Source organism: Arvicanthis niloticus, chromosome 1 (assembly GCF_011762505.2).
Source record: "Arvicanthis niloticus isolate mArvNil1 chromosome 1, mArvNil1.pat.X, whole genome shotgun sequence".
In the NCBI taxonomy this organism is placed as follows: domain Eukaryota; kingdom Metazoa; phylum Chordata; class Mammalia; order Rodentia; family Muridae; genus Arvicanthis; species Arvicanthis niloticus.
In genome coordinates, this window is record NC_047658.1 from 59,274,467 (window position 1) to 59,299,799 (window position 25,333).

The 25,333-nt window shown below is 36.8% G+C and overlaps 1 protein-coding gene across 2 annotated transcripts in view; it reads right to left on the minus strand.

The window, feature by feature from the left end:
* Positions 1-25,333, minus strand: part of Tmem135 (transmembrane protein 135) — a 180,781-nt gene that overhangs the window by 75,034 nt on the left and 80,414 nt on the right. The window contains exon 5 of one of the 2 annotated variants that reach the window (XM_034516600.2): positions 24,770-24,835. The exons of the other annotated variant lie outside the window; for it this stretch is intronic. Within the exon in view, the coding sequence (XP_034372491.1) occupies positions 24,770-24,835 (66 nt within the window). The remainder of the gene's footprint in view (positions 1-24,769; positions 24,836-25,333) is intronic. 2 annotated transcript variants of the gene reach the window in all.

Consider the following 25,333-nt stretch of genomic DNA (forward strand, 5'->3'; position numbering starts at 1 on the left):
TGGGAATAAACAACCTTGTTGAGAAAGACATCATACAGCACAAACTTCTGCTAAATGAAACCATATAAAGGCAACATCAACAGAGTTTTAAAGCATAATAGTCTAATAAAGCTTAACTATGAGTGGCAAGGAAAGAATATGCACCCTACAAAACGTAAGAATGAGGAAGAGTAAGGAAAGGATTCTTACCTGCTTATTTTAATCACAAAAAGAAGTTGTTGAAACAGCTAAACATTTTGATGGCTAGACATTTTTTTTTAAACAATTTTATAATCTGGTTGAAAAAAAATGTTACAATCTTTGAAATCTAAAGTTATAAAACACTATCAAAAAAACCAACACAAAATACTCTAAGTGCAAAGTAAATTAAACCAAACACAAAAACTCACACAGCACACACACACTCAGTGTATTTGGGCAGTCTTTCTACACTTGTAACAACAAACCACATTCTGATACAGCTCAAAGCCAGAGTGGTTTAAGTAGCTGAGGTGGCAAAGGTTAAGGACTTCTGACTCCTGAAGCATCTGGGAAAGGGGTCAGGTGTGCTACAGTGGACTCAATAGGACATATTAGAACTAGCAGTAAGAACTCTTACTTCTCCACGTCCTGATCCCATCCTATGTGAACACATTAATCAAAGTATGGCCACTAGTTAGTTGGCTTATTATACATACTTTCCATGGCTAACCCTAGTGATCTATTACTATTTACTTCAGAGCAATTCTATGAAGTTCTGCTGCATAATCTCTGGCATATGTTGTAGCTAAGAGCTGTCTGCATGAGATAAAGCATAGAAGTTTTATGAACCAACCCTTACTAGATTTGACTTATCTCCCTAGGAGATACATACCACATTATGATAGCACTAACCATTTCAAATCTGTAAGTCTGAAAAGGTTCAAGAACCCAAGAGGACAAATTATCCCCGCCCACCCAGTGCGTGGAATTAAGCCTAGGACTTCATGTGTACCACATAAGCATTCTACCACTGTGTTCTGCCTCCAAAGTCTTTGTGTGTCTAAACTGCCTAGGCTGACTCTGAACTAACTCTGTATGTAGCCTAGGTTGACAATGAACTTGCAATCAAACTGCCTCATCCTCCAAAGTACCTGAGATTACAGATCTGCATCTCCAGGCCTGGCTTAGCTAAAGACATCAGCATCTAGACAGTATCACTTTGGCTTAGACCTACTTAATTATAAATTACAAAACTACAGTATTCATCCTATTGTACAAAAGATCCTATATTTTTCAATACATCATGTGTAAACACTGCTTCTGATTTAATCAGGCTCTTGTATACAATAACTTTCTCTTAACTCTTACTTCTCACACCTCAATCAAAAAGTGACATATGACTAAGTTTACAAGATAAAGTTAAAACATCTGTCTCACAGAAACATCATAGGATCATACGTATTCAGCACCTAACTTACAAGTTCGCCCTGGCCAGGAAGGCCCAACTAATGACCAAGAAGAACCAGAGACTGGATACGACAAAAGGGATGCTCCAGTCTACAACTTCAACTTCCTAATAACATTCTTTAAACCTTGTTATCCAACTGTGAATGCTTTTGTATAACAACAGTGAATAGATTTGATAGATTTGTAGGGTTTTAAGATGTCAGTTCATCGTTTTCAAAACTGGTAAACAAGGAAGAATTAAGCCTTTATAGTCCTGTATTACCATATGAAAGGCAAACAAAGAGGAATGATCCCCTTTCTGCAAGTATCCTAACTGAAAAAAAAAAACAACAACAAAAAGAACATCTCTAGTTTTCATTTCTAATAAATGTCTCGACAGGAACAGTCATCAGTCACTGCTAATGAGACAGGCAAAGTCAACTACAGATTATGTAACTCCATGTGGAAGCAAACAAAACTGGCTACAAAGTATTTCTGGAAAGAAAAAAAAAACTCTCACTCCTGGATTCAATCAAATCATTACACCTATTATTGGCTTCCAGGAAACACATACAACAATATCAACAAAAATTAAAAAGAAAAAAGATTTTAAAAAAAAAAAAAAAAAAAAAAAAAAAGCCCTGGCAATGAATGTTAGAGGGATCAGCGACATCAGACTGTGAGAAACTTTACAGTTGTATTTCTTCAATAAATAAAGTTCTACTAAACTAAACGGATGAAGGGAGGGGAAGCTAACGATGAAAGCGTGTCTAGGATGTGTTTAACCACCTGGAATGCAGGCTCTTGTTTGGATTCTGACTTTAAGAAACTGTGAAGAGAAAGAGAAGCAGAGGCATGAGCAGAAATTTCATGGTGGTGATCCTACTGAACGGGGGGGAGGGGGGGGTTGTGGCTTTATGGAGTGGGTTTTTTGGTTTTATGGATGGTTTTGTTTGTTTGGGTTGGGTTTTTGTTGGTTTGTTCTTTGGTGCTAAGAACTGAACCCATGCCTCAGGCATGCCAAGCACACAGCTCTACCACTGAACAACTCCCTAGCCAAGGAAGACATTTTATGTGAGAAAATTGACAGTTTTTATACTTTTTCAAAAGAGAGTTCTCAACATTTAATGGCAGGGACTGTTTTCAGTGATACGAATTGCTTCAAAGTTACTAGGGCCATCCTAGGACATGGTAGGGGATATGGACAAGACACGGATAGTAAGATGGTGATTATGAAAGAGAGACTAATGACTTTGGGATAATTATCCTCTACACTGTTTATAAATATAAAATATCCCATAATAAAAATAACTGACATATTCTCTCAAAATATAGAAAATAGTACCTAAGATGTTAATTTAGCAAAAAAGAGAGACAAGTTGACTTTCAATACATGTTATTAACTGCATTTTGAGTACATCAATACATGATAAGCCAATACTTACTTACAGGCATGCTTAATAGCTCTGGGCATGGTGATTGAAGCTACAAGCTTTAACACATAAAGTAATAAGCATGGAAAATACAATACTTCCCATATATAACATGTGGACATCCAGAATGACCCAAGACTTTCTCAAAGGATCTGATGATTGGACAAAGAAAACTTTAAGTTTGTATCCTTATCCAGAAATGAACTTGGCAAGGCTGGTCTGGGGCTGGAGTCAGAGCCTCATAGGAGTCAGGGCTGCAGCTTTCAGGGACCCAGCTTCTCCTCCTAGGCTATGGTTATCAGTGAAGGCAACTCTGTCTAAGGTATCCCTGTTTTCTTTGACAACACTGTTTGACTTGGCTCTCCACTGATCCTGAGCATTTTCTCCCTGTATAAATTATAAACTTGCTTACCACAGTGATGGGCTTATGCAGATCTCCTGTTCCCAGCTATTGTTTTCATCTTCTCTATTTCTCATCCTTGGTCCTCCCGCTCAATACCTTGCAATCACACACACACACACACACATACACACACGCACGCACGCACGCACGCACGCACGCACGCACGCACACACACGCATGCACACACAACACCAAAAATACTTAAGGGAAGAGAAACAACTGACACTATGAAATATACTTGAAGACCATACAACTTGACATTTATGTACTTTTAAAAATATTCTCAGCGCTAGAAACTCCATGTAGCATTTGGGATAAACCAGCCTTCCTAATGCTGCCACCCTTTAATATACTTCCTCATGTTGTGATGGCTCCAAACATAAACTTAGTGTCATTACTACTACATAACTGTAATTTTGCCACTGTTATAGATCATAATGTAAACATCTGATATGCAGGCTATTTGATACACAAATCCTGTGAAAGGGTTAGTCCATCCCCAAGAAGGTTGAAACCTACTAGTTAAGAAATCCTGAACTAAACACTATAGTGTTCTAAAACTCATTTTTAAATTTATTTTGCTTCCAGAGACATAAATTTATCCAATGCTTTCCTTTATGAAATTATTACTGAAAATGGCTTTAAACAAAAATATATACTAATTTCTTATTGTGCATTTTATACAAAGCAACATTCAAAGCTATACACCATTGAACTTTGAAAACTTCGTTGAATAAGCTGAGGAATCAGGTAACACGGATTGATAAGGAATCTAAACATCCAAAAGTCTTTGTCTAAAGAATTAAAGATTTTTGATAAATTCACTGGATCACAAATAGCTCACAAATAAATATAACAGAAAACATCTGTGATGGTTTGAATAAGAATGGCCACCACAGACTCATGCATTTAAATGCTTGGCCATAGGAAGTGACACTATTAGAAGGTGTGGCATTATTAGAGTAGGTCTGCCCCTTTTAGAGGAAGTATGTTACTGTGAAGACAGGCTTTAAGGTCCTATATACTCAAGCTATGCCCAGTATGGCACACAGTCTCTTTGGTGCTGCCTGCAAGCTGTCATACCTCTGAAACTATAAGCCAGCCCCAACCGAATGTTTTACTTTATAAGAGTTGCCGTGGTCATGGTATTTCTTCACAGCAATAATATCATAACTAAGATAGGGTCTCAATTTCTTAAAACAACTTCCAATAGTAAAAACACCATCACACACAATGCTGTCTGAATTCAGAAGATTATATAATATTTGAAAGATGTAGTAATTCTAATTAAAGAGTGTTCAATGAACATGCTCTTAAAGCAGGAATGGTTAAGATTAAACTCAGATTTTTAAACAGTGTTAATATTATACAAAGTGTACAGCTTCACAAAGTTCAGTACTAATACCTACATTCTAGTCCTCGAAAACATCAATTTGTCAAAAATTTGAAAAAATCAAATTGTAAATTTTATCATGTGATTTAACTGTTAGGGTTTTTCTTTAAAAAATTTTTTGCACAACCAAATATCACATGCTTTCTCTCACATGTGAAATCTAGATTTTTTTTTTAAGAAATTAATGTGAAAGGCACTATTTGAGGAAAGGAAAGAATTGGTGTAGGGCGAGGGAAAACAAAAAAAGAAATAGAGGTGACTCTAGGGCAGCACATTATATACACATCACAGTACAATCACAAAACCATTATTTTGTACAATGAATATACTAGAGTCAAAATATTTTAAAATAGTTGATGAGTTAAAGTCATTAGGACTTAAATTCCACTCCCCGTCACTTCGTGAAGATTTACTAACCCTCCACTAGTCTAAGTGACGAGTGATTTCCATCAGTTGTAAAACATCAGGCACCTAGAACTCATGTACAATCTACTTTTCCATTCCACTTAATACCTTTCTCTTGTTTCCTTCTCTTAGTCTCAATTCTACAGAAGCATATTTTATAGAATTAAGTGTAATTAAGCCTTAATCAACATAATTTAAAACTTTTGATGAAAGAAATTGTTCATCAAATGCCGTAGCAAGGACAAGTGCCAATTTTATTTACAATCTATATGCCAGGATTCTATTTAACAAAAGAAAAGTAATATTTAAAATATTTAATAGGAAGTGTTAAATATTGAAAGAGAAAGATATACATGTGAAACAGTATTGTTTTAAGTAAATATTATGAAAAGAAGCCATGTGTCATTCATCATTACAATTCACTTACATCTGGAACATTGTTTTAAATTACAATGATTTTCTTAAAAAAAAAAAAATCCTACTTCCTAGAAATGTAATGGTGTGATCTTCCAAAAATGAAATAATCAATAGTAAACAGAAGACATTCCCACCATACAAACATAAAAACTGTTTTCAAAATAAAACTTTATGAAAGAATTGAAAAGAAGTAGAAATAGTTGCCATGTCAGAGGTACTAAGATCTTTACAGACTCAAATTCCTGCTCACAAATATTGCTTCTCACCGTCTACAACTCATAGATTTAGATCGTTTTATCTTACAATATAGAAAATTACTATAGCTTACATTCCAAAACTTAGACACTATATAGAAGGGACCCAACAGCACAGGAGCAAGAAACAATGAACACATTCTTTTTCTTCTTAAATAGTTAAAACAGCAACATAAAGGTACTATTTCTACCTACTATTAAGGAGAAGTAGGAGGCTAGGGAGATGGCTCAGTGGGTTAAATACTCAGTGAAGTTCAAGTCTGGGGACATCAATTGAGATCCCCAGCATCAGTTAGATGCATAGTGGCTGGCTTCAGCACCTCACCTTTAATCCCAGATCTTAGGAGACAAACTAGAGGATCCTTGGAGCAAGCTGGATAGTTAGACTACAAAAATCAGTGAGCTCTGGTTTCAGATGCAAAACTCTGCCTTAAAAAGCAAGTGGGAGATCAAGAAAGACATCCTACCTAAACCACTACCTGGACCCACGCATATGTACTCACATCCCTGAATACAGATAAGCATGCATGTGCCACAAGTGCAATCACATACCTGAGTGTGCAACACCACATATAGAATCAAAAAAAATTTTTTATCAAAATAAAAATTTACATTACGAAGGTAAAAACCTTTTATTTGGGCACAGAAACTCAGTGAACAAGTGTATGGAAAGACAATAAACAAAGTCTTCACATAAATATGGCTAAATAGTATTACATGTCAAAAGTTCCATTCTCAATTTCTACTTTTGGCAAATGCTTCATAGGACCTTCCTAATGCTTAACTAAGAATGACAAGGCTTAATACTGCTCCTCCAGACAGACTCTATAGATCATCTCTTTAAAAATAAATCATCCTTGTTTGAAGAGAAAAAAATATTTTAATATAATCTAGAACTACAAAACCAAGTGTAGGCAGGCAAGGTTGAGGACACTCAGGAAACAGGAGACTTCCTTGAGACCAAGAATTACCAGCTTGGCCAATTTAAGCAGACAGCATCTCAAGGAAAGGTAGAGAAGAGAGAAAAAGGAGAGGGATAGAAGAAAGGAATGAGAGATAAGCACATGAGTGCGCTCCATAAAGGAACTCTATAAAAGAGTCTCCTTACTGTGCCCATCAATCACTAAAACCCCAGAACTAGAGAGCCAAGTGGTCCAACCTCTGACAGTGCTGCAAGAATTTCATCTGTCAATATTTTACTTTATCAGCAGGAAAATGCACTGTCTGCTGTATACTTCTGTTGGTTTTGACAAGTCAAACAGTCATGTCCAACCCCTATGTCAGCATCAGGAACAGTGACCTCACAGCTGTCAAGAGTCTTCGACATCTTGTGTAATCAACTCTTCCCATCGGACAAGCACTGATCTCTCCACATTAAAAGGTTTTGTTTTTTTAAGTTGTTTTTCAGACTGTCATATAAATTAACTCAGGGGATATTTATCTGTGTAGACGTTCACTGAGTTTTATGAATGTGTAACTGTATGGCTTTCAGCCAATGTGGGAGTTTTCAGCCATTATTTCTTCAAATATTTTTGTGTAGCAATCTTTATGTACGTTTTCTGGGTTTCTCATGTCACAGACATGCTACCCTTCCCCTTGTGCTGCTTGTTTCATTCAGACCTTACCATTTTCTGTTCAGATTACACATCTCTACTCATCTTTCCATGGACTCACTTGTTCTCTTGTTGTCTCCATACTGATACTGAACTCGTTGCTCAGTTTTTAATTACTTCAATGAGTTATTTTACTTTTTAAGTACAAATTTTCTATTTGGCTTTTATACTTTCTTAGAACTTGTCTTCCCATTCATCTCAAAGATGCTACCCTAACTTCATGGTAGAATTATAAGCACTGTCTAAGGACTCTGTCTTATAATTCTAACATGAAGGTCATATCACTGATAGCATGTGTCAATCAGTCTATTCTATACAACAATTGATGATCTATCTCCCTTGTTGATAGGTCAAATAAAGTTAGTCTGCATCCTAGAACCCGCATTGTTACACTACTAGTCCTGTTGAAGAATATTATGAACTGATTCACTGCTGCTTTAGTTTTTACCGTTGTAGTAGCTGTGGCCATAGCCCATCAATTCTATCAGGTTAAAAAAAAAAAAAAAAAAAAAAAAAAAAAAAAAAAGTAACAGCCTACACCTTACACTGAGATACTATGATTTAATGTTAGTTCATTCCCCAACTCTTCCAGCACTGTACAATCTAGCCTCATATATGTCAGCTAAGGTCTAACCTGGGCAAGGGGCCAGGGACTCTAGGGACACTTCTGCTCAGCTTCTCCACTCTTTACTATCCTTGCTGGGATAAATTCCACACATGCCCACCACAGAGTGTGATATGTTTCCTGAAATTGCATGTCCCTCTTCAAGGTTCTAGAAAGAAAGAAAGAAAGAAAGAAAGAAAGAAAGAAAGAAAGAAAGAAAGAAAGAAAGAAAGAAAGAAAGAGAGAGAGAGAAAGGAAGAAAGAAAGAAAGAGAAAGGAAGGATGGAAGGAAGGAAGGAAGGAAGGAAGGAAGAAAGAAAGAAAGAAAGAAAGAAAGAAAGGGAGAGAAAGGAAAAGATGAAACTAATCTTCTCCCAGTGTCTTTTACATTTCAGAAGTCCCTTTGCTAATCTGTCTTGTCAACAAAAAAAATTTTATATTTCAGAATTTTAGATTGCTGCATTTCCACTAGGACCACCATTACAGAAGGATAGGCTCAAGATTTTAAGGTCCCCCAGGGTTCCATGAAAAGAGAAAAACAAAGCCCAAATACAAAACAAAGAAGGATCAGTAATTTCCCACCCAGGCAACTCCTGAGGAGCCATCCTTTCCAGTCCTCTGACTGTGAACACAGACAGGATTTCTCTTGCACACTTTACTCCTCTATCTATTGTTCAGAACAAAAATAGGGGTCACTCAGGAGTCCAAGCTGAGAGTTAAATGAGGTGGGGCAGATATTCCCCAGCATTAGTGGCCCTTCAGCTTTGATGTGCCTTCTAATCCTTCCACTACTATGCAGTCTTCAGGAACTTCAAACAGTTGCTTTCTGTGCTCTGTCCAGGGATTTTAGTTGTAATCTGCAAGAGAGAGAAGCACTGTGCTTGCTCTACCTTACATAATCAGAACCACAAAAGGTCCAGAAATAAACCCTGACAATTATGGTCAATTGCGTCTTCACAGGGGTGGTGAGGCAATGAACAGGAGCCAACAGCTTCCTTAACGAGTGCTCTTAGGAAAACTGGACAGCCATGTGCTGTGAGAGCAGCCACAGAAACAGTAATAAATAGCAGTGACGATAATAATAGCAACAATGAACTTGAACTTTTACTCATGCAACATCCAAAATCAAACTCCACATGGGTCACAGGCCAATTCGTAACTGGAAAACAAAATAAACTCTTTTAGGAGAAAAAAAAGACTGTTGTACCTTGAAGAAGGTAAACATTTCTTGACTATGACACCAAAATATCATAATGCATAAAAACTTAAGAACTGTAATCTTTATCAAATTTTAGAACTATTTTTTCAAAAATTATATAGAAAATAGCAAAAAGTTCAAATCTCATGTTTACTTTTTAATGTCCTATGCTGAAATAAAAACTTAAAAATCACCTCTTACAACTGAAGTGAATGAACCCTATGGAGGAAAATGAATAAAAGAAAGACATTATTTCAAAAAGCACACACATGACAAAGCTCTACGAAAAGCCAAGAATCTTTAGTCATTGGGAGATGAAGCTCTAAGCACAAGGACATAGCACTACACATCCCACAGGAAACCGCGGCTACACGCAATGCTGCTGTGCGCACCTACACTCTTGACTACAAATATATAGCCAGGAGGAATGCACAATAGTATGATCACCTTTTTTTTTTTTTTTTTTTTTTTTTTTTGTAAAAGTTACTCAGAATTCCTAGCAAACTTCCTCCAGTATTAACCTAGGATAACATAACATATAACATCAACACAAAGTGTCTATATAAATTACTCTAGTGTTTTATTCACATTAGCTAGAAACTGGAAAAAATATAAATGTCCATTACATTTACTACTTTTCTCATCTCTGTGACCAAATAGCTGACAAAAGGCAACTTAAAGAGGAAGGGTTTATTTGGGCTCAAGATTTGAGACGAGAGTGCATCCATGCAGAAGGGACTAGAACAGTTCTCAGTGGTGGTGGCTAATGTGTAAGGCTGTTGACATTTCAGGAAATCTCTGCTCAGGAGAGCAGAGAGAAACCCAGAACACTCCTCTGGCTTTCAATTCTTTCTACTTTTATTAGTTCTAGGGCCTCAGCCAGGAGATACTGCCACCCCTTTGGGGTAGATTGTGTATCTCCTCAGTAAATCCTCTCTGGAAAAGTGTCTCCACAGGTAGTCTCAAAGTGTATTTCTTATATGAGTATAAATCCACTTGAGTTGCCAATGAAGATTAACCATCCTATTCATTAATATATAAAAGACAAATAAAATACTCATGTAATAAAATGCTATTCTATCAAATTAAAGGAAAAACTGACACAAATAATCAAACACATTACAAGGACACAAAAGGACACATAAAATTCTACCTGCAGAAAAAGCAAGTCTATATATTATTGTATAGAAGAATATATCTGGAATTTGTCCTTGATTCTTGGCTTCAAAAACTATTAGAATTCTTTGAGTTTCTGATTTTGATTTTGTCTTAGTTAGGATTTCTATTGTACAATAAAAGCACCATGACCAAAAAGTTTGGGAGAAAGGGTTTATTAGGCTTATACTTCCAGATCATAGTCCATCACTGGAGAAAGTCAGGACAGAATCTCAAAGAGGGCAGTAGCCTGAAGGCAGAAGCTGATGCAGAGGCCATGGAGGGGTGCTTGTTCTCCGTGGCTTACTCAGCCTGCTTTCTTATAGAACTCAAGACTACTAACCCAGGAATAGTACCACCCACAGTGGGCTGCACCCCCCCACTCATCACTAATTGAGACGATGCCTTATACCTGGATCTCATGGGGGAGATTTTCTCAACTGAAGCTCCTTTCTCTCTTGTCACAATAGCTTATCTCAAGTTAACAAAAACAGCCAGTACAGTTCTTATAATGAGGTTAAACGTAGTGGTGATGATGGTGCTGGTAGAGGTGGTGGTGGTGCGGGTGGTTCAATGAAGTACTGGCGGTGGTGATGATAATGATAGTGGTGATAGAACCACTGATGATAGTAGTAGCAGCAGCTGGTACAACAGGGCACTCAAGGATAGGAGGAAGGGTGAAGACTGAAGATTCAGTCAATTGCACAGCCAGTGATTTAGTCAATCAGGTCTCAATAATGCAATCTCTGAACACAAAGTAGTCTCAGCACTGGTAGCTACCATAATGTGTAGAGAGAGTGATGCTCACTTAGCCTACAGAAGAAAGCAAAGGCCTCAGGACTCTAGCAAGATTTTATCCTATATGTCACATTAAAACTCTAATAATAAAATGTACAGGGAATTTTGCAAATCATTCTACAGAATTACTAAACCAAGAGAAGTGAGGGACCCTCCAAATTAACAATCATAAGAATCCGTAACTGGCATCTGAAATGAGAGTAGCCTTCTGCAGTACAGAGTCCTTTCATGTGGACAATCTGACACTAACACTGGGTAGACTGTATCAGTGTTGTAATGCAAGATCTGCAAGTGGTGGGAAAGAGAACAAGAGGCAAAAAGTGGGTGCTTCCTGGGGCCTGGGGTAGCAGTAGATATTGAAAGCAACTAGGATTTTTAAGAATGACAAATGTTTCTAAAGACTATTTGATGGTGGTTTTACAACTCAAACTGTACTAAAGAAGGGCGGGGCAGAAGAGGTGGTTAGGCGACACTAAGGATGCACTTAAAAGGCACATGGAAACCTACTATTTATAAGCTTCATATACATTTCATATAAACATTTAATTGCAGTTACTCTATTCAGAGAATAATGTTCCTCCCAGATGCTACACTTTGCCAAATAAAAAGCCCAATATCAGGTGTGGGCTACTTCCCCTAAAAGTGTTGGTTAAGTGTGTCTCAAAGACCCCCCAAAACAATGCAGGCTATTAGCACTGGCCTTGGTTGCCCACCAGCCAGAAATTTAGAGTAAGACTTTATGGCTAAAGATACCAAACACTTTGTTCGTTGAACATAAAAGAAATCAAATCATTACAACAAAATGCTTCTTTGCTAGCTAGATTTCGTAATACCAGAAGGTGCTCTGTAGGCTTATGGGTATGGATAGCCATCAACAGGCTTACCCAGCTGTGAACTCTATGAGCTAAAACACTGACTGGCATGCTGCATGCTCATGCCTGCAAGAGTGGCACAAATATTGTAAAGTTAGCAAATACTTTCTACTTGGATATAGGATAAGGTCTATGGGAGAAAATGCAAACCTGGCACAATAAATCTGGCCAAGAACCCATAGTAGGGAAAATCACAAGCCCTAGGAGCAAATCTGCTACTATTATTTAATAGGCATAGAATCAAACTGTCCTTTAAATGTACATTGCTGGATTACAGAAATCTAAGACATCATAGAATTGTGAGCAGTAGACAGTAATTAGTGCAGAAATTCACAACTGCTCAGAGTAGTGTCTTAGCGTTTTTATGTGAGACACTTGAGCATAATTATTATAAAAAAATTTACAGTTCAAACATTTAGTCCATTATCATCATGTCAGGGAAGCATGGCAGTATGTAGTCAGACATGGTGTTATAGAAAAGCTGAGAATTCTATATCTTGAGTCACCCCCAGTAACCCACTTCCTCCAACAAAACCACACATACACTTGCAAGGCCATAACTCCTATAATGCCACTACCTATAAGCCTATGGGGCCACTTTCATTAAAACTACCACATTCTACTCCTTGGTCCCCTAGGCTTATAGATATATCATGATGCAAAACTGCATTCCGTCCTACTTCAAAAATCCCTGTAGTCTATAACAGTCTCAAACTTATTTAAAATTCCAAACTTCAAAGTTTCTTCTGAGATTCATGCAATCTGAAAAATCAAAATGAAAAAGTAGATTGCATACTTCCAACATATAATGGCACAGGACATACATTACCATACCACATTACCATTTCAGATGGGAGAAAACAATATACTGAGAAAATACTGAACCAAAGCAATACCAAAAACAGTTGCACCAACTCCAAGCTCTACATCTCCATGTCTGATACAAAACTCTCTTCCAATTCTTTTCAGCTTTGTTGACTGCAGCACAATTGTTTCTCTTAGGCTGGTTCTACTCCCTGTTAGCAGCTTTCCTTGGCAGGTAGTCCACAACTCTGGCATCTCCAACATCTTCAGAACTCCAAGGAAATCCAGGCTTCACCTTCATAGCTTCACACAATGGCCTCTCTACACCTTTACATGAGGACACCCATGATACATGCCTGGCCTTAGCAGCTTTCCTTAGTCACGTAGAGGGATTCTCCAACCCATTTCCTCTATTCTTGTCTCTAAAGCCAGAACCATTTGGCTAAAGCTACCAAGCTCTGTTGCTTGCTGGGGCTGGAACTTGACCTCCTTGTTCAATTGCATCTTCACCAGCTTTCTGTTCTCCATGGTTTCCTTCACAGGCCTCCACCCGGACCTTCAGATTGCTGGGATCGAAGGTGTGCATAACCACATCCAGCCCTAAGCTTTTCTTTAATTCTTTTTCACATGTTAGAAGCTTAGCAGGGTGTAGTTTTACCCTGAGGTCACGATACCCTTGATTCTATCTAACATTAAGCTTTTCTTTAATCTGTTTATCCCCTTGTACACAATATTTAGCTCTATTCATCTTCCTGGTGCCCGTTTGCTCCTTGAACTGTACATTTTGTATTTTTCCTTGTTCAACTTGTTCCTTTTCATTATAGATGATCATAAGAGTAAACACTAATAACCATACAACACAGTCAGTGCTAGGTTGTTTTGAAATGTCCTCTGCTAAAGCTGTTAATCCATAATTTATCAAGTTAGAGTCAGGTAGATTTTTTGGCAATGGTAAAAGGCAGCCACATACTTCACCAAAATATCATAAGAACAGTCTCTAGGCCACATACAAAAATTATTCTCCCCCGAAACCTCCCCTAAAGTCAGACCTCACAGTTCAAATCACCCTCAGCACTATTTTCCATGTTCCGAATGGCCCATGAGGCCCCACTTAAAGCATTCAACTGGTTTTCAAATCCAAATTCCCAAAATCTATATTTCTTCAAACAAAAATATGGTCCAGCATATCACAGCAATACCCCAGTTTCGGGTACCAACTTCTGTCTTTGTTAGGGTTTTTATTCCTGTGAAGAAGACTCCATGGCAACTCTTATAAAGAAAAACATTCAATTGGGGCTGGCTTACAGTTCAGAGGTCTAGTCTATTATCATCATGGAGGGAAGCATCACAGCATATAGGCAGACATGGTGCTGTAGAAGGGAATCAAGAAGCTACATCTTGATTCAGACAGCGGCAAGAGAATGCCACACTGGGCCTATCTTGAGCTTCTGAGACTTTAAAACCTACCTTCAGTAGTAACCCACAACCTCCAACAAATCCACACCTACTGCAGCAAAGCCACACCTTCTATAACACCATTCATTCCCCATGAGCTTATGGGGCCATTTTCATTCAAACTACTACAGTATCTATGGAGTGCTCAGCCACAAATGGAACAGCCATATCACTCTACCCACCTACAGAGAGGAAGGGAAGATTGAGAGACTGTAGGAGCCAGAAGCTAAGGAGGATCACTGTAAAACAGTGCCTTCTGGGCATGATGGCAGCATGCCTGAACTCACAGCAACTGTGAGGCACAAGATGACGCCATTCACCATTCTGGCATGGAATAAAAAGGGCTCACAGACCTCTACCCCAGCTGCAAAGCTAATGAATTGATGGCTTTTGGTATAGGCAGAGTCAGATTTCTTTAAGGGTACGGATGGCCCCCGACCCATGAGTATATGAGTAACTCAAATTGGACACAGTGAGTTATAAAATAAAGAGGGCAGAAAGTTGAGAAGAGGTGGGGAAGTTGCGAGTGAATGTGTTAGTGTTAAGAGGTTTTAGGGGAATATGACTAATTGTGTGTGTGTGTGTGTGTGTGTGTGTGTGTGTGTGTGTGTGTGTATGTATGTATGTTATCATACCAAAACTTTAAAAAATTAAAAAAATTTAAACCATTAAATTATATACTTTCAATGTAGGTAATTTCTATTGGCATGATTAATAAATCCATTTTAAAAACTAATCACATTTTCAAGATTACACAGGCATTTAAAAGGTTGTGTTTATCACATTTCATCTTCCTATAGTCTCACTATGAGCAAGATATTTAATACATAATCACTGAAAAATAAGTTTTACTATGAGAACACTCCATTGCATATGGAGAAACTGATACTTAAGTCACCAAATTCACATTTATCATTTAGGAAAAAGGATCAGGAAACAGTGCTAAAGTGGTTTGACATGGAAAACTCTGGGAGCAGACAAAGTCCTACTTGTCTTTATCAATAGCAAGGACCTTAAGACTGATTGGGATTTTTCTTTCCATGATCTTACAATCCCCATAAATTACATCAGAAGTACCATTTACACATAAATACACACACACCACATACACACATATATTCAGCAAATCTGTGTTCAGTAATGGCTGGTATAACGTGTTATGTAATACGCAAAGAAAAAGGAACATTATTTACATTGGAGGCCTTATGATTGATTTTTAACTCCTGCGCTTTTCCTTTTGCTATCCATCTTTCATGCTCTTCCTGAAGTTGTCTCCCTAAAAAGAGGGTTTATGACGTCTACTCACCCACCCTACTCTCATGATCTCCCCAATCCACTGTAATCTAACTTCCAGCTACTATATATACTAAAGCATGCACAATCAAAGTCAGTGAGCCAGCATTTTTAACACTGTGTCATCAATTCAAGCCACCTAAACAATCTTTCCCATGAGCTTTGATCTTATTTACATCTAAGTCATAAGAAATCTGTGTAATTTTCTGCCTAAAATTAAGGGAGTCTCTTTATCGTTAAATCCATACCTCTTTTCTGAACTGATGCCCTGAACCAAATCACATAGTACTTGACACTATACTTCACATACAGCAGACAGAGGTAAGAATCAATCAATTAGATAGATAGATAGATAGATAGACAGACAGACAGACAGACAGACATGTATTTCTATAAGTTAAAAGATCTAATTACTACTGATTAACTCATTCTAATGTTACACACACAAAATTAGTTTGGTACTCTTTGTACAAAGGAAACTTTTTTCTTTATCTCAAAAGAACTGAATTTTAAAATGAATCCTGCATGCTTTGATGTTTACAACCATATTTGCTTCTGCATGCATCCGAGTTTTAAGTTTACAGGGTGGCTGGCTGAGAGGAAGTATTTGAGACTAGCATTACCTATATGGAAATAATTAGTCTCCTGGCCTAAAGCTGGGATTAGGAATAAACAAGCTGATGCTGTCTTAAGAATCCTGCCAAGTTCTGAAAAAGTAAAGTCTAACTATTTGATAGTTGGTCAGATACTGCTTAGGTTAAGGAAAAAGTGTAAGACATTTACTTTATGTTTAAATCAAAAGCAGAGTTTGGTTTAATTAAGCAAATTGAGGGTGTTTTCTATGGCAGAGATGACTGCAGGATCTGACACACCTGTACCCTCAGCTTACTCAGATGACTAAGAGAGCAAAATCGCTGGAGCCTAGGAGTCCAGAGACGCCTGGTCAATGTGAATTGTGGGCAGAAACTATTCAGAAAAGAAAATCACACACATATAATTGGTAAAGAAAAAGGTATTTAAAATCTGTGTTCAGTCCTTAGACTTCTTTGAACCAAAGTTTCCTAAATAAATTCTGTACATTTAGAGTAAAATTAGAAATCACTGATTATAACGTGATGAGTTATGAGTTATTTATAGTAGATTAAATTTTTTAAATGTCTGACAATATGAAAATTCAAGTTCTGAAATACAATCTTTGCCAGTATTCTGACAGATACTGTACATTGTCTGCCAGAGGTGATATAACAGTGAAAATTTAACCACCTATTAAATGTAATATTATTTCAACTAACAGTATTTAAAAAGAAAGGATTGACATATTACTTTAGACAAGTCACCAATCGAAGTGCTTATCCCCTGCACATTGCTGACAATATGATTTGTTTTCTCTATGACCAGATAGAAATCCACATGTTCACTGAAGCCACCTCCAACACTGTATCCCCAGATGTGATGACTAACACTGCATCACTACAATAGAACTGCAAAACCCAGCTGTGAAGATGAACACTACAACAATCCAGATGTGATAACTAACACCATATCCCCCAGCTGTGATGACTACCACTGCACAACCCAGCTATGGTGACTAACACTGTATCACAATAACACTGCACAACCCAGCTGTGATGATTACCACTGCATGACCCACCTGTGATTATTATACTGGAGCCCCCAGCTGCGATAACTAACACTGCATCCCAAATGTGATGACAACCAGACTTTACTGACCTCAAACTTTCTGGTTTGTAATTGAGACTCATTTGTTCCCAGAACATTACAGAAACTGGTTTGGGAATTCTTTGCATAATAACTCTTACACAATATAAATAGTCCCTGGACCACAACCTATACTATTACATCTGTCCTTCTTTGGATCCTGTTAAATATATTATAGCTTTTGTAGGATAAAATCTAATAGATCATTGTGCAGCTTTCCAAACAAATAATTTGGAAACTAGTCCAGAAGTAAAGAACCACCATGAATATGGAATTTGGAAATAATCTCAAAAGGTCAGAACTTTTGTTTTTAATTTTCTTTTCTTGGAAGATACAAGCAAATGAGGAGAAACTAGAATATTAAGAAAGAGAATATTTCCATGTCGGTAGACATGTATATGGTGTCTTAATACTTTATTCCTGTTGTTAAAAAAGAAATCAAAGCTATGTTGCAAAAGCAGCAATCTAGTTTTCTTTGTAGGATTAACAGAAAAGAAAGCCTGTGTGTGTGGAAAGGTAGTGTCTCACCTCAGTGGGACCTTTGACCAACCATTTCCACTTCTCAGAAGAACTGGGTACTCAACACATAGTAACTTTACCTTCTTTTGTGTACAGAGCTCTTTACATGTCAGTTTTTCTTCTGTCAGAGCACTTCCTGACCAGCACTTCCTGACATGTTTATTACTTGTGTAAAAACAAAGATGTAATCAGCAGGATTTGGTTGAGTAAGTATAGGAAGTTTGTAACTGAACACATACTGCATGCACCACAGTACATGCCAATCTAAACAGCATGACTTTCAAGGAAGTAATTGACTACTCGGAAGGGAGCAGAGAACTGTTGTTAACACAGCTATGCATCAAATCATTTAAACTCTCTCACTATGGACTCTCAACTTATACACTGTGAAAAATTACCACAAGATATCCATACAATTAAATGAAAATAATTATGATTTAGCATAGGACAAATCTAATGCATTTAGTTTATACTAGACATTGTGACAGATGTCTTACAGATACATGATCATATTTCTCAAGATAATGTTTTTATCTCAGAAGAAGACACTAAGTGAAAAGGTTCCATGTGACAAAATTTAGGCTCAACTAATAGACAAGGTATCCTAGAAGCTTAAACAGTTGATTTTGTTTGTAACTTAAAAGTACTGAAAATCTTACAAGCACACAATAGTTATTTGGGAGACGAAAGAGAAGAGAGGAAGCACTAAATATTACTGCACTGCCACAGGCTAGATTTGTCTAAGATACTCTTGAAAAATATCTGCTTCCAGTTATTGGAAAGCCACCCCTGTCTGTCATACTAACACTTTGTTCTTTCACCGTCCGAGAATCTGTCTTACTCCAGTCACAATGGCTAAGATTAAAAAACCAACTGGCAACAAATGCTAAAGAAGATGCTAGAAAGAAACCCTCATCTACTGCTAGTGAGAATACAAACTGGTACAGTCTTTATGGAAATCAATGAGACGAATTCTCAAAGTTTAAAATACATCTACCATCTTAGTCCTTGTCACATACTCCAAGGATTCAATACCCTGCTACAGAGATACTTGCTTAACCATGTTCACTGAAGTTCTCTTCACAACACCTAGGAAATAAATAATGAAAATCTGGTACATACACACAATGGAATTCTATTAATCTGTAATGAAAAGTTAACCATGAAATTTGCAAGTACAAGAATGAAACTAGATAATATACTCAGTGAGGTAACCCAGATCCAGAAAGATAAATCCAGCAAGTTTCCTCTCTTACGGATCCTAGCACCAAATCTTTGAATTAATACAGTACTAACACTTAAACATAAAAATATCAATAAGGATATTTATATTACGATCTGTCTTAAACAAAAATAAAACATTTGCCAAAGCAGCCCTTGGTGCATCCATCCATAGATTGTCCATCTGGTACTCAGATCCCTGTCATCTACCAGGCTCCTGCCTCAGGAAACACAGTTCTATAACCAAAGGATTCTCACTGCTGTACCTATTCTATAGAAGAGTATTCTATACTGTTATTAAAGCAGGCTCCTAGAAAGTTACAAAAGAAAGGCTCCCACCCCAGTAAGTCAAGTAGAATAACTTGTTTTAAACTGTTAAGGTAACATAATCTGAAATCGCCTGAGAAGGGAGTCTCATGCATGCGGGACTGTAGACATGTCCTGTGGGCATATGGGCGCATCTTCTGGAGATGCTCTCGAGTGAACTTATTGAGTGGGCAGCACCATTTCCTGGGCTGTACCATGCACTAAATGAAAGGCAGAGAGGGAGCTGAACACTACCATGCACCTATGTATTAGCTGCTCTCTCTTTGACTATGGATATGATGCAACCAGCCATTTCAAGTTCCTGCTGCCTTAAGTTCTATGCAACAATGAACTGTAATCTGGAATTGGAAGCCAAATAAATCCTGTCTTAAGTTGCTTTTTCCAGGTTATTTTCTCACAGCACCAGGAAATGACACTAAGACAAATGCCACAAGTAGATTCAGGGTCAAACTCCATAAACACCTTGTCAAATCAGCAACAAATCCTATCACTGTGTTCTTTATGTAATAAACCTTTAAATTACACTCTGTATTGTGTTATTTCTTTGTATTATCTTAAGGTATTATCTTTCTTAAGTTCAAAAAGTAAAAAATGAAAGACATTTCAAGATATTTTAGAGAAGCAGGTATGCACTGAAGTGAGTCAACAGTTAAAAATAAGATGTATATACAAGACTAGCCCAGCCTTGTAAGTTCAGAACACTGCAAAGCAACCCTCATGGACAGGCAAGCCTGGCAACCTAAACTTGAATACATGAGGTGGACAGGACATACACAGAGAAGCAGAAAATGTTAAAGCTATCCAGAACCATAAATCTCAGCTAATCCACATTCTCAAAACTCTGAATGCCAATTTCGAAGAAATTAAGTTTATTGCCCCAAGACACAAGTAGGAAAGCCAGAAAGAGAATCTGGGTCTACTCAGATGCAGGTTTTTCATAACAAGAGGCTGCCTAAGCCAAGGAGAACACAATTCTAATTCCTGTACTATGACCTCAATAAGGTATGCATATAGGAAATTCTCAAGAAAATGTAAAGTTTTTTTCTTAACCTAAAAGTTCTTGTTAAAAATAATCGTGCTAAGTGCATAAAATTGATATTTATTGGTTTTCTTGTAATTTTTAATTGATATCTAAAATATAAAAATTACATATATTAAAGAGTGCACAAAGAGTGATGTTTCAAGACATGACTGCATTATTTACTTTTTAAATCAAGTTAAATATCATTCTCTTCTCAAACAATCATTTCTTTATGGTAACGACTTTCAAGGCTCTTGTGGCATTTTTAAATGTACCGTATATTACTATTATCTATAGTGGCACTACTGTGCATTAGCACTCCAGACGTTCTTATCTAAATGTACCTTAGTAGTCCCTATTGTTCTAGCTTCCCTATCCTTCCCTCCACTGTGACCCTCCCCTCAAGTAAGCATCTGTCTACTCCCAGTTTCTGTGTGATCAACTTTTTATGATTTAGCATGAGACACATGCAATGCTCAACGTTCCGTGTCTGATGTGACTTAGCATTATCATTTCCACCTCTCCTCATGTTGTCACAAATTAGGGGATTTACTGACTTTCATCACCAAGTAGTATTCTTTGACACATACAGATCACAGTTCCTTCCTCCATTCCGCAGCAGGTGGGTACTATTCTATTTGTTGGATTCTATTGGTTGGTTTTTAGAGTGCTACAATTAACACACAGATGTGCATGTCCCTTCAACATGTGGATTTCATTTGCCTTGGCTATATGTGAAAGAATTCGACTGCTGGGTCATGTCATTTTCCTCAGCAGCCTCCACAGCGTGTTCCATGGTGTTGATAGTAATCTACTTTCCCACCAGTAGTTTGTATGTCAGCATCATGTCTACATCTTCACCAGTACTCACTGTACACTTTCTTACTAAGTTTTCACTGGGTTTTCTCCAGGGATAGGGCTTTTTGGTGCTGAGTGTTTTCTATGACTCCAAGTGTATTTTAGAGTTTTCTGGGGTTTGTTGTTGTTGCTTGAGTTCTACTTTTCTGAAGAATGTCACATGGGATGCCTTGGGTAGCATGGGCACACTGTCTCCCAAACCCATCAATAGTTATGTAGCTATGTTCTCTCCCATTAGTCCCAATAATGTTTTGTGAGGAAAACTGTTCTGGTGATAAGTGAGATTTCTTATAATGTGCTTACACTATAAACCCTCAACAAATGTTACTTCAGCAAACATTCATCCTCCTCTCCTGCTCTCTCTGGATTCTCCAATTAGTTATGTGTCCCCAGAGGCTCTCCAGAGCTCTCTACCTTGCTTCTTTTCAGACTTTCTGTCTTTCAACATCTTCACCTTCAGTCCTGCTCATGTGTATCATAAAAGCAAAGGTAAAGATGCAGTTCCTTGGCAAACCACTAACTGAATTCCATTGTGACTTAAATTACTTTTACTAGCAAACCACAGACCTGATTACACCTGATTTTGAAGTTTGGGAACTAGGTATTTCCTGATTTCTTTGTATGCTTTAACATTCCTCCCTAATAAAAATAAGTTACTGCTAGGTTAGTTAGCATGCATCCTCGCCAAGTGTAGGACTGTTGCCCAACTTCGCTCATTTACAGATGACAGGTACCTGAGATAATGTCAGTCATACAAAGTAGTCAACAAATGACTCCTGAATGAAAAAACATGAGTAAGTCGTTCTGGTCAGGAAATCAATCCCTCCAATATTTCAAATACGATGCCCCAAACTGTCAGTTAAAGTGAGATTTTTCATCAAATGAAAGTAAATAGATGACTTTTTTGTTTAAATACTGCAAAAAAAAATTAATAGAGCCACAATAAATTAATCAATTCAGAATGGCTAAAGACCAATGGTTCTCAACCAGTGGATTACAACCCCTTTGGGGATGGGGAAGGGAGTGGGAATAATCATTTAACAGGGGTCACCTAAGACCATCAGAAAACACAGATATTTATATTACAATTAATAACAGGATCAAAATTATTATTAGTAAGTAGCAACAAATAATTTAATTTACAGTTGGGGGTTACCACAACATAAGGAACTGTTTTAAAGGGCTGCATGCAGCATTAGGAAGGCTGAGAACCATTGCTATAGGCAAATCACTTAGGTTGTCATAATGATACCCTATCATTTAATTAAGGAATAGATATATACTACCAATTGTCCAATAGAGATGAATCATTTAACTGAAGCTGAGAATATTTTATTCTCATTCTAAGTTACTGAAAAAGGTGTGTGTGTGTGTGTGTGTGTGTGTGTGTGTGTGTGTGTGTAAATAAAAATAAAATTTAAGAATGTGGCCATCTTTAACACAGTATGCTTTTCATCTTACAGACAAAACTGAATGGTAGAATACAGTATTATAGCTTTCCTAAAGAATTATCAAAAGTTTCATTTTAAGCCAGTAACTTTTTACTAAGGTGAATAGAGTCCACCATTCAAACAGACAAACACATTTTTAAAAATGTGTTTACCTGCCCAGAAAATGATCTGTTTTCTAAGTTATACAATTAAGCCAAGAAACTACTGTAGATTTTACAAAGCATTTGCCACAGGTGGCTATTCAATTAGCTCAACGTATTAAGGAGTAAATACTTTGGTTTTCTGCTTATGCTAAGCCATATATTTTTCTGTACACATGAAAAGTAGCAATTTAGAATACATAAAAATGTTTGATGATTAATCTTACAAGTTTTAGCAAAAGTAGAATTATTTAATATTCAAATATGATCACCAATGATTAAAATCTCTTGTCTACAGGAACCTGACTGAAGCAAATAGTATGGGAAAAGACTGGGTTTTAGAGACTGTGGTTCCAATACAAGCTCTTCTATTAAGAAATAGATACTTGACCATGGGCAAAATACCTGACTTCACTGAACCTCCATGTTGTCTGTAATATGATCAGTTTAATTTCTCCCATATATGATTTCCACAAAGCTTTAAAAAACATAACATAGCATTCTGCTGCTCAAAATGTCTTTCCTACATTTAATCTATAACATAGTATTCAAAGTCCTTCAATAATTTCCTTAATAAAATGACACATTCTATTTTCAGAGCTTCCAAATTATGTGTCTCTTAAAAAAAACTAATGTGTCTCTTACTGGTTTTAAGAACAGACAGACAGAGTGCTTAAGAACTTGGTCCAATGTTAATCTAGGTTGGTCATATGCAGTAATTGCCAGTAAAAAGGGATGAATGGCTGGAAAACCACCATATTAGTTAGTTCAATAAAGTCAAGTCATATACTCAGTATATACTGACACACTCAAATAACTGCTTAGAAAGCCTTCCTACATGATGGACATCAAGTGCAAAAGTGCATTATTACCCCTTCTGAATAAACATAAAATAACTAATAAAACTGAAATTCACTGTCAGGCTCTCTAGACAGATAAAGCTTCCTTTATAGATATAGCATTCATAAATTTTTTTATGGATATGGGGGATTAAGTCTTTCTTCATCAATAAAATGTTAAAATAATACAGTGATTTGCCAATATACAAATAAATATTTAGGAATTTTTAAATGATAGTATGGTTGTTCTTAATGAATAAATATACAAGTCAATCCAAATTATAATCGTATAGGTATATATAATTCCAATTACCTGTTAGACACTTCTGCTGTTAAATATTGAGCTTACTCAATTAGAAATACTACATTCAATAACAAGGGACTTAATTCCAGGATAGATATACTACATTTTATCATTATGCATTTACCAATAAATGCATAAAACAGAAAGAAAACAGCAACAAAATATTAAATTCACCTGTAACCTAAATATGTCTTAGTGAGGAAGAAAATAAAGATAAATATGGGGTAGCCATCAGGCTGCGGATAATTTTTGAGTAGAAATTTATTCCAGGTGATAGACTATTTTGAACTGACAGGAACATTTAGAAATATTAAAACTTATAGCCTACAATTTAACTGAGCTGACTCAATAAGACAAAACAAACATATCTCTCCTCCTCCCACTTTCTCTCTGCCAATGAAGAGAGACTAAATATTTTAAATTTTATCGTAGGAAATAAGTAGCAGTTCTGTATAACACAAAAAGAAAGCACAGCTGACAAGATGGCCAAGTTCTAAGGCACTGAGTTCAGACTGTAGTCTCCCCTGGAGGCGTGGGTTAGAATCCTACTTCTGACAAAACAGGAAGCATAAAGGGCACATGATTTCTTTTCACTAAAATGTCTGTGTACAAGTTATTATTAGAGGTACCACCTTCTCTTAAAAGTAAAAGCAATTAGGAACCAGAGATTATATGACTCATTTTCAACCTAAGCTCTGATTCCACTAAGTGGAAGCAATGAGGGATGGGCACATCAAGGACAATGTCATGTCCATCGCGTACATCACAGAACACCATCCCCTCAGTATATACTGCAGACACAGCAAACCAAGAGTTAATGCAAGAATAACAAACAAGTCATAAGGATATCAAGATTCTCATCTTACTTCTCCGTTTCTTAAAGTTGTGATGGTTCCTCTTGCAACACCCATTCTAAATAGTGTTTCTGTGGCCTGTGAATAAATAAAAAGATATAAATAACTAAATGTATGATGTGTACACAACTGTATATCTCACTCAAAACTGTGAAATGCCAACACTAGAACATATTCAGTACCTTCAAGAGTGACAAGTTCTAAATTATCCCCAAAACAGAGTTTTCAGGCTTCTGACTTTAAAGACCTGATGTGAAAGGTTCCTAAAAGTTATTTACATGCTGGATCCTTCTGTGGCAGCATTTCAAATATGTTCACTTAGAGATGTGTTACCTTAGCAAAATTCAACATTTTGTATTCAATTCAGACATTGCTGGTTATTCTGAATGTTATTTTCCAACGAATTCAATCAAAGCACTACTACTTTAAAATACTCGGGGTGAGGGTAATTTAGAAATGTCAGAGATAACACCCACGTCATTGATCTCTAACAGGTAGCAAAAATCATGTAAGAACATTAAGAAAACAATTTCATTTACAAAGGCATTAAAAATTAAAAATCTTAGCAAAATAATT